At 41.9% G+C, this 10,572-nt stretch overlaps 1 protein-coding gene across 1 annotated transcript; it reads left to right on the forward strand.

The window, feature by feature from the left end:
- Positions 1-227: 227 nt before the first annotated feature.
- RGS2 (regulator of G protein signaling 2) lies at positions 228-3,569 on the forward strand. Its single transcript, XM_005897391.3, has 5 exons — positions 228-383; positions 1,413-1,514; positions 1,617-1,678; positions 2,247-2,413; positions 2,697-3,569. The coding sequence occupies exons 1-5, from the start codon at positions 274-276 to the stop codon at positions 2,889-2,891; spliced, it is 636 nt and encodes a 211-aa protein (XP_005897453.1). The 5' UTR covers positions 228-273; the 3' UTR covers positions 2,892-3,569.
- Positions 3,570-10,572: the final 7,003 nt, after the last annotated feature.

Here is a 10,572-nt window from a genome sequence, read left to right on the forward strand (position 1 = left end):
TTCAAAAGGGAATTTTCTCTGACCCCCACACCAGCGGGCGTCCGGCCCGACTGCGCACGACGCCCAGGCAGCGGACGTCAGCGGGACCCGGGTTTCCAGACCCTTCGGCGGCGCCAGTGACAGCGCGGCCCGTGGCCGCCGTCGGCCAATCGGCGCCCGCCGGGGGCGGGACCGGCGCCGTGAGACCCCGCCTCCGCGCCGCCGCCTATTATATAAATACGGGTGCCGGCAGCCCGGCCCCCCCAGAACAGCGTTCCCAGCGGGAGGGAGATAATGCAAAGTGCTCTGTTCCTGGCTGTCCAGCACGAGTGCGGACCCATGGACAAAGGCGCTGGCACCGGCCCCAAGAACGAGGAGAAGCGAGAGAAGATGAAGCGAACCCTGTGAGTGCGGCTTTCTTCCTCCCTGACTGGCCGCCCCTACGGACCCAGTTGTCCCGGGCGGCTGCAAATGCGGTACACTCGCGCTGGGCTTTGGCATGGGAACTGGGTAGCCTGCCTGCATCTCTGCAGGAAAAAAAGAAAAATGTGTGTGTGTGTGTGTGTGTGTGTAAAAGGTTAATTTGTTAAGTTACGTTTAAACCTGTGTGGTGTAGGTATTTATTGAAGGACTCGGGTAGAGTTTAGAAACTGCAGAAAATTCTTGATGCAGGGGCGGAGATAGATGCGGGTTGGCTTTTTGTCTCCCTGCATTGAAAATGACTTCGGAGAATCCTGCGGCCACGCGCCCCCGGCCTTTACAGTGAGAGGCACTGTAAATTCTGATCTGCTTACACGACTGCTGGGATGGAGATATTTTTGCTGATTCTAAATATACTTTTAATTTTTTTTAATTGAACAGCAAGTCTCACCCACTCAAGAGTGTGGAACAAATAATTGTTCTGCATCACCTTCTTAAAATGAGTGCTGGAGTTGGGGGAGGGGGCGGTCAGTCTCGCGCACGCACACCTCATTGTGCACAGCTTCTCGGGTGGTCCCGAGCCTCCTGCTCTGAGAGTAGAAGGGAGACGAGCATGGGCTGGCTCAGGGCAGGTCCACTGTGGGCTTCCTCAAGTGTGAAATGTCTCAGAATTGTAATTAACCGTTGCAGAAAAACTGGCTGCCTTTTGTGGGCCAGAAATAGCATCTACCTTTGAACTATGCAAACTAAATTCATTAAAATACCCTATAATTGTAGGCCGTCCTATCCTTACTTATAAAACTAATAATTATGTTCAGATGAGTGGATGAAACTGGTGTGTTGAGTACTTAGGTGCTGGATTAAAGGAGTAAGACTGACTGGAGAAGTTGTTTTGTCTTATTTGGCTTGTCTGTAGCTACTGGGGGCGACTTTATTTGGTAAAAATGCCTTCAGCTGCAATGGCAGTTTCAAGTGTTGCCGCTAAGTGAGTATCTTTTTTTTTTCTTCTGTAGATTAAAAGATTGGAAGAGCCGTTTGAGCTACTTCTTGCAAAATTCCTCCTCTCCTGGGAAGCCCAAAACTGGCAAGAAAAGCAAACAGCAAACCTTCATCAAGTAAGTTGAAAATCTTGTACTTGCCAATATGCGCAGCTCACTGCTGAGCTGAAGAGGGAACCTCTGGCTATCAGGAGCTGATGTGCAGACCTTCTTTTGCAGGCCTTCTCCTGAGGAAGCCCAGCTGTGGTCAGAAGCATTTGATGAGCTGCTAGCCAGTAAATGTAAGTTAACCTCTTGAATTTGATCCATTTCAAGTATCAGGAGAGGATGGTATGGTTGTGTTCACACAGCAAGAGCAGCTTGCCCAAGGAGAGTTTGACTTTACAATCCCTGTACCATGGGGCCTATTTTTCTCCTTTATTTCCCAGTGATTAACCAGGGAAATGCACGGCTTTTTCACAATACGTGGGGAGTGGGGGGAAATAGCCCCAGATTGTAATGGCAGTTGCTGTCTGTTAAGGTTAAGTCAGCTTTTCCATTGCAAACAATGTTTTCAAGAGGCTTCATTCCCAAAGAACTTAGGGCTCCCCTATCAGTTGTGTTAACAGCAAAGCTAAGTGTTTATATTTTTGTAGTAGTGTGCCAACTTACACATTTTGCTGACTGGCGTCTTAGTCTTTAAAGAGCTAAATTTTGACGATTACAGGTTTGAGTAAACTCAAGAAAATTGCTTCCATCTGGCAAATAATAAAATATGGGGCCAGGAGGTGGGAGTTCTAGGAAAACACATAAGGGATTATTTGGACACTCAGTGCAATTTCTGCATGCTTTCTTCCTTCCCTCCCCCAGATGGTCTTGCTGCATTCAGGGCTTTTTTAAAATCTGAATTCTGTGAAGAAAATATTGAATTCTGGCTGGCCTGTGAAGACTTCAAAAAAACCAAGTCACCCCAAAAGCTGTCCTCAAAAGCAAAGAAAATATATACTGACTTCATAGAAAAAGAAGCTCCAAAAGAGGTAATGGGGGGAAAAAGTTCTTTGTTTCAGCATATTTTAAACATCCTCAGCACCAAAGGGAAAAGAATTTGAAGAGACCTCAAATTAAAGGGGGGTGGGTGAGTAGGCTGTTTTTCCCCTACTTCTGGCTCTTAGTGAGGTTAATTACATTTCTTCACTGACTTAGCTGGCGACACTGGCCACACATTATAGTTTGGGTGTTTTTTTGTTTGTTTGTTTTCAAATACTACATATATTTCAATTTCTAACTCTTAATATGGAATAAAACTTTGTTTTATTTCAGATCAACATAGACTTTCAAACCAAAACTCTGATTGCCCAAAACATACAGGAGGCTACCAGTGGCTGCTTCACAACTGCCCAGAAAAGGGTGTACAGCTTGATGGAGAACAACTCTTATCCACGTTTCTTGGAGTCAGAATTCTACCAGGACTTGTGTAAAAAGCCGCAGATCACCACAGAACCCCATGCCACATGAGATGAAAGCGGGAGCCCAGAAATGGAGGACTTTTCATTTTTTTCCTAAGGGGAAAGGCTGTCACCTGCCGAAAAGACTGACCTTGAATTCAGCCTGGGTGTTCAGGAAACATCACTCAGAACTATTGATTCAGAGCTGGGTAGTGAATCAGGAAGCCGGTCGCCACGTAGGAAAAGCTGGTACTGGGGCAGCTTCCCTAACTGATGGAGCACAGAGAGAGAGTGTGGTTTAAATGTGGTGTGTCTCAAGCTGGAGAAGCAGGAGCTTAAGACTGAAAGATAACAATGTAACACTATTGGTCCAGAAGCATTTACAATCAATAGGTCTGGGATTATGTGGCCTCAGCTAGCTGGCTGTACATCTTTCCCTAAATCAGTCCTTGTTACCACATAGTGGTTTAGATGTAGCTTCTTTAGTTCTAGGTAATATATGTTTACTATGTGCAAGGGTACTGAAGTTCCTATGTCTACAGATCATCAGTACTGTTGTCTCACATAACTCTAAAACTGAAATGATTGTGTTTGAACTGTCAATTGGTGTTTGTACTAGAATGAGTGCTTTTGTGTAGAAAATGACAATGTCCATTATGAGTGCCAAAACTGTCCTGATGGCAGCTAAACTTTGAAGTGGTCTTTGAATACTTTTAATAAATTTATTTTGATAAATAATGTTATTGAATATTTGGTCCAGATGTGTGTTGGGGTGTTTTTTCATAATTCGGCAGAAACAAGTATCTCCTCTAGGAGAGAAGAGATACCAGTTGATGGGCCTGTTCTGTCATAATTGACTGTCCTTAGAATTGAGAAATCACAGCTGCTGGGAAGATGCTGCTCCCATCTCTACTGCTTTGGTAGGTCACAGGAGGTCACACCATCACCCTGGGATCAAACTTCTTATAGTCTTATAAAAACCAAGCTTGTTGAAAATATAAGAACATTGCTTTAAATCCCTTCATGAGTATAGAACAGCTAAATATGAGAAGTAAACTGATGTAACAGAGACAAAACACCAAAATTTTTCACATAACTAAGCACTCAAATAATGCCAAATAAAGACGAAAGTTGTTGTCAGTCACTCAGTGTTGTCTGACTCTTTGCGACCCCATGGACTGCAGCACGCCAGGCTTCCCTGTGCTTCACCATCTCCCAGAGCTTGCTCAGACTCATGTCCATCAAGTCGGTGATGCCATCCAACCTAAGACGAAAGTAGGCCTGCCTTTTTATTTCCCTTGCTTCCAAGTTCTCCCCACAGGGTCTATACAAGAGCTTCCAGGATCCATACGTGAAACTGTTCACTTCCATGATGAATCAGTACAAAGTCAGAATTTCCCTGATTCACCTGCCTTCATTTAGCCAGTAAAGACTCTGGCTATGTTATTGCAGCTAATAATGAAGGCGGGAAACGCGCTTTTGTGGCTAGGACTTCATTTAGAAGTATGCTCGCTCTTTCCATGGTTGAGAGGCCATGAGTCTTATTTTTTCAAAATAAGACTATTTAGAGAGGAGTACTGTTCTCTGGCAGGCTGCCTTTTCAACCTTGATGATGGTCTTCATTTTGAAAAGGAGGGCAAACCCTCATCTTGGAAAAACTGAGTCCATGTACTGATTTCTCACACCTCTGTGACCTTAGGAGTCTCCATCTGTACTAGCTCCTCAGGTCACACCTTCCTGTCTGTCCCACTGGTTCCTGTGAGGAGGTAAGAGGCTTTAGAAAGTGTAAAGCATTTTTTAAAAAATACATTTATTCTGATTTCCCAGAAGAAAAATTGACCTCCCATAGTTTATTGTTTTTATTTTGCTTGCACTGATCTTCACCTTCATCAGCCTTACCAGAAGCAATAGGCACTATATCCATAAGAGACAAACTGGTCCACTCCTGTGTCACCAGCAACCAGATGCATAACAGGTGCTCCGTAAATAGTGATAGAATAAAAATTCTGAGGCTCACTGAAAGAGAGATGTCTTTGGAGAATAAATAAGTCAGGTCTGCACAAGCCCTAATTTGGAAATGTCTTGGCCAGCGGAGAAACCCAGGAGTCATACCATGTATCCAGTTTGTCACCAAGTGCTGTTTTACTCCAAGTCTCTCTCCAGCCTGCTTTCTGTTGCCAACCGGATTTCAGAAACCACCATCCGCTCAGGCAACTGCACTGGCCTCAAATCATCTGCCCTCACTTTTTCCCTCCTCCAGTGTGTTCCTTGCTATGAATGCTAGGGATCCTCTCAACACAGAAACGTGATCTTATCTCCCGCTGTTTATAAACCCTTGACTGTTTTCCCAAACAATCAGGACAAAGGCATCCCTAAAATGGTCTAACACCTGCGTGGGCTTGACCCCATCTTCCACTCCATCCTGTCTCCACCACAAGTCCCCCAGCTCTCTCTGCAAGCCTCACCAACCTACTTCCACTCCCCCATGGCTGCCAGGCCCACTGCTCCCACAGGGCCTCTGCCCATCATAGGCCTGCTGCGTGGAATGCAATTTTAGCTCTTCCTCATCATTTACAGATCAGTGCAATTGTCACCTCCTCAGGGAAGCCTTCCCTGACCTCCTTACCTGGGTCAGATCCCCTCTCGCGTTTCCCTAGTGGCTCAGATGGTAAAGAATCTGCCTGCAGTGCGGGAAACCTGGGTTCGATCCCTGGGTTGGGAAGACCCCCCTGGAGGAGGACATGGTAACCCACTCCAGTATTCTTGCCTGGAGAAGCCTGGTGGCTATAGTCCATGGGGTCGACGTGACTGAGCGACTAAGCACATCATTTACAGATCAGTGCAGTTGTCATGTTCTCAGGGAAACCTTCCCTGACCTCCTTACCTGGGTCAGATCCCCTTTTAGACTTTCTCACCAACTTCTCTAATTTAGCACGCTTAATAGAATTCTCATTTATTTGTACAACAATAATTCTCTTTTCCCCCTGGATTGCGGATGTCACAATTCAAGGTCTCCATGTCTTTTTCTGCTCACTGCTGAATCCCAACACCTAGCACCTTGCCAGGCACACAATGCCAGGTGTGTATATCATTGTCAAATGAATGAATGAATAAATGAGTGAATATTAACAACTCTTAAATTTTGGTGGAACAGAAAGTATCAGCCAATGCACAAGGAACTAAGGATGGGTTTTAAAAGCCTCATTTCTGCAAACATCTGAAAATATATATTCTTGGCAAAAAATAAATACCCCTTGCTAAGCATGTTGTCTATAACTTTTGACCTTTAGTAGAAGAAGCCAGATTATAGTAACAAAAAGAAAGAGTTCTGACTTTTTCAGAGCTGCTAAAAGTACAGACTTTATTCGGTTGGTATTTTCCAATGTGATTTAGTGTAGAACAAGCTGAAATAAATTTAAGATTAGAAACCGCATACTTCCACAAATAAATATTACTTATTGTTCTCATTTCTCAGTGTTCGCACACTTAGGATCCACAGTCCACTTATTTTGATAACATTTTGTTTTCCATATACTTTAAGTTCAGGAGCATTTCAAGACGTAATTTCATATAGTCCCAAAAAAAAAAAATTGCGTATCATCTGTCATGTGAGCACAGAGAGGCAAGACATGTTTTGAGGTGATTTAAAGTGATCACCCAAAATTTCATAGGAAATAGGTATTTGGTAGAGGACTTGTTTGTCTGACCACAATATTTGATCATTTCTTGCAGTGATTCTCACCGTGTGAAGCTGCAGAGTGAGGAGGCAGTGTTTTTGTCAATGGCAAAAAGATGAGGTTTATCTAAATTTCGGCATTGTACCTAGCTGGAATTGCTTGAGGCAACAATAACCACCCCCAAAATCTTCTGTGGCCTGCTTTGAAAATCTAAAACTATATCCCAGACTCTTTGAGTAACTACTATTCAGGCCCATCATTTTTAACAACTGCATAGTGTTCTATAGCATGCATTTGTTATAATTAATTAAATTCTCCTCTGTTGAACACTGTAGTTTTTCTATTATGTATGTTCTGTAAACAGTATGAAAGGTTAATTTCCTTAAATTACGTGAGTGTAATCACATTATGTACTTGTATGCATATATATGTATGTATGTGTAAATGATGTATGTATATTAAAATTTTTCATCTTAAAAATAAAAAAGAAAGAGGAATCACCAGCGGAAGTATGCAGTATATTCTAGCCTGAGGCAATAGCATTGATCGAAAGCCTGATTACCACTGGGGGCCCATGATTCAGCATCACCAGAGTATCTGGCAGGATAAGGCTGGGATGGGTGTTAGAAGCATGGCCCAGAACCAGGTGATAGACACCCTTGAATGCTAAAGATTAGGATTTTATTCTGAGATAATGCATACCAATCTCAAGCATACAAAAATAACTTGCGCAGCAAATGAAGGATGAGTTGGAGTCAAGAGGATGAATTAAAAGACTGCAGTTATAGCCCAGGTAAGACATGCCATGTGCCTAGGCCAGAACACTATCACAAAATAATTCAGTGTCACTTGACAGCAAATTTTATCAATACATCTATGCAGAGCTCTGATCTCAACCATACAGGGGATCGTAAGACACGCTACCTGTCCTCCAAGAGGTACCAATTAAGTATCTGATGAAATAATGTACAAAAACTGAAACATGACATGGGCTATGATTGCTGATTAATTAGCAAAAGAGAAGTGCAAAAACCTTTAGCAGGAATGAACCAAGAAACAAAGTGAAATGGCATTTTTAAGAGATTTTTTTAAATGGATCTATTAGCAAGGTTGAAGGGGAAAATGTCAGGGTGGAGAAACAGTTTAAATAAAGGGAAAGGAAGAAAGCAGGATTTCATTTACCGTTGCGCTGTGATACACAACAGCTAAATGAACACAGATACTGTAGGCAGATACTTTTGATGGGGATACACTTGAAAAATATTTCATTGATTTGCTCTTGGCAAATATTTATGAAAAGTTTCTCTGAGCAAGGAAGATGTGAAAAAGCAGAAGAAATGGTCATCTATTGAGAAGGATAAAAAGAAACAGAAAGGCTGAAGTCCAAAATCACAACTAAAAGCTATGTCTTATTTTTTCTAACAAACCGATTTCTGTATGATCATCAACCAGCCTAGTCATCACACCACCGCCATGGTCCTCGGACTAGACCTTACAAGGTCAGATCCTGTGTCCTGTTTCTCATTTGTTCTCTCGATCAATATCTGAACACTGACTTTCTCACAGAAAATACATGAGTTCTCCGGCATCTCCCAAGTCAAAATAAACTCCTCTTTCTAAGGCTCAAACTCCTCCATCCTGTGGCCTTTTGCTGTCCATCCAATTTTTTTTTTTCCCTCACCACTGACTAGAAACATTGAATGCTGGATTTTCTTGCTGTTTCTGAGACATATTACTTTTCTTCTGTTATAAGATCAAAGTGTTCCCCTTGCCTAGAACTGACCTTTCTTCTCAGATTTTATTCATTTTTCAAGGCCGAGATCAAGTTTCACCTTTATGAAATATTGCCAAGGGAGTGTGTTTTGTCTTCAAATAAATGGTCAATAACTGGATCACTGTTCTACTTAACTTTCAATGTGTGTGTGTGGGAGGTCAGGGAGGGGGGTCGGTGTGCACATGCTCACAGCCCACCAGGCTCCTCTCTCCATAGAATTTTTCATTTTCCATGAAAATTTTCCAGGCAAGAATACTGCAGTGGGTTGCTATTTCCTTCCCCAGGGGATATTCCCAAGCCAGGAATCAAAACTTTATCCCCCGCGTCTCCTGCATTGGCAGGTGGATTCTTTACCACTAGCGCTACCTGGGAAGCCCTTAATGTTCACAGTAACTAATCAGTGCCTATTGATCATCGACTAAGTTATTAGCTCATTGATTGGTTGATTGATTCACAAACTCCTCAGTAAAAATGTATGCAGAGATACAATGGTTTCATTTAAATTTGTTAAACACACATTTTGCAAACAATCTTTTTTCAGGAGTCGACATAGTTTTTCATTTTGTCTTTATGTTTTCACCTTGAAAATTTAGAAAAGAAAAACTAATAACTATGCGGATCTTGGATAGGATCCTAACATTCACTTTTCTCAAATCCGAAATTAATCTGATATTTATATAGCTCAAAAAGTGCACTGACCTATATGGAAACTTCCCTTAAGTGAGGCCATATGTTTATTTAGCTGTTGTATATCTTAGACGTGTACAGACGTCACACCAAATCAAAATAATGAAAAGGAGAAATGGCCCAAGAAGGAGAATGGGAAGAAGCTATTTGCTGCTGCTTGCTTTGGGGTAAGAAGGGACCTGATTTTTTTTTTTTTTTAATGCATTTGCAACTTCCAACCTCACAGGCCACTTTTATCCTAAATTACTCTCAGTCTTTCACTTCGGAATACAATCACAGCTTGTCTACTGTGAGTGCATTTTAAGCTACAATATTAAAAGGACTAAGAAAAATATGCAGTTTATGTGATCCACACTGTAGTTTGAGAAAGAACAGATACAAAGCTTTGGTTTGAAAAGCAGGTGGTACTTAGTAGACCTTTGCCCTGTTTACAATACAAAAACAGGAAAGTTTACAGTATTAAATCTCCATTTAGCATAAACCTGCGTATTCTCATGGAGAGTGATTTCTTCCAGAAGTGGCCACTGAGCCTGGTAACCTAAATGTCAGAACTTAAAGTGCTACCTCTTTCTAATTTCTTCTACTTCTGTTTTCAAATTCCAGAACTTCACAAATCCTATAACATTCTACAAAAGTGCTAATTAGATGACTAACATCTTAGGAGCAGCTGAGAACAACAATTTCTTAAGTAATTTTGCTCATATACAGTTATTTCTAGGAAAAAAGTCAATACCCACCTGCTATTGAAACGGTTAATAAAGTGTCCCTGAACATTAAGGCATATCTTAACAGAGAATGTAGAGAGAGCCCAGAAACATCAGTAAACATAAAATCAGTAAAGTAGCACTGTCCAACAAAAAAGATAATGTAATAAAACATAACATGCTACATAGATAACTTTAAATCTTACAGCCACAGTAAAATATGTAGAAAGAGGACTTTCTCTGGTGGTGCAGTGGTAAAGAATCTACCTGCCAATGCAGGGAACTTGGGTTAGATCTGTGGTCTAGGAGGATCCCACAGGCCCAGGATCTACTACTGAGCTCAGGCTCTAGGGGCTGAGACCCACAACTACTGAGCCCGTGTGCCACAACTACGGAAGCCGATGTGCCCAAAGCCTGTGCTCTGCAACAAGAGATGCCACCGCCACCGCAGTGAGAAGCCCGCTCACTGTAATGAAGAGTAGCCTACACTTACAACTAGAGAAAGCAATATACTCACAACTAGAGAAACACAAAGCAATGAAGATCTAGTGCAACCAAAACCAAACAAATTTTAAATATGTAGAAAGAAATTAGTTTAACACTATAGTTATATAACCCTAAAGATTATCATTTCACAGAATATAACATGTGATTCATATAATAAAGTATGAAAGAGATTTTATATGTATTTTTTCTCATTCTGTGTTCAAATCTGGTGCATGTCTTTCACTTATAGCACATCCAGATCCACACCAGCCCCATTTCAAATGCTCAGTAGCCATATGTGGCTAGTGGCTCCCTTATTGCAAAGCATGATATTCTTTGTCTGTTATGCTGAGTCTGAGGTGAGAGATTATAAAGCCAGAATAAATTGACACTCTGGCTTTTTTTTCCAATCCTCACGATATA

This window comes from Bos mutus, chromosome 16, assembly GCF_027580195.1.
Source record: "Bos mutus isolate GX-2022 chromosome 16, NWIPB_WYAK_1.1, whole genome shotgun sequence".
Taxonomy (NCBI): Eukaryota; Metazoa; Chordata; class Mammalia; order Artiodactyla; family Bovidae; genus Bos; species Bos mutus.

Coding starts and splice junctions, on each gene's coding strand:
- RGS2 (XM_005897391.3), top strand. CDS start 274: ATGCAAAGTGCTCTGTTCCTGGCTGTCCAGCACGAGTGCGGACCCATG. Junction 384..1,412: donor GAGAAGATGAAGCGAACCCT/GTGAGTGCGGCT, acceptor TTTCTTCTGTAG/ATTAAAAGATTGGAAGAGCC. Junction 2,414..2,696: donor AAAAAGAAGCTCCAAAAGAG/GTAATGGGGGGA, acceptor GTTTTATTTCAG/ATCAACATAGACTTTCAAAC.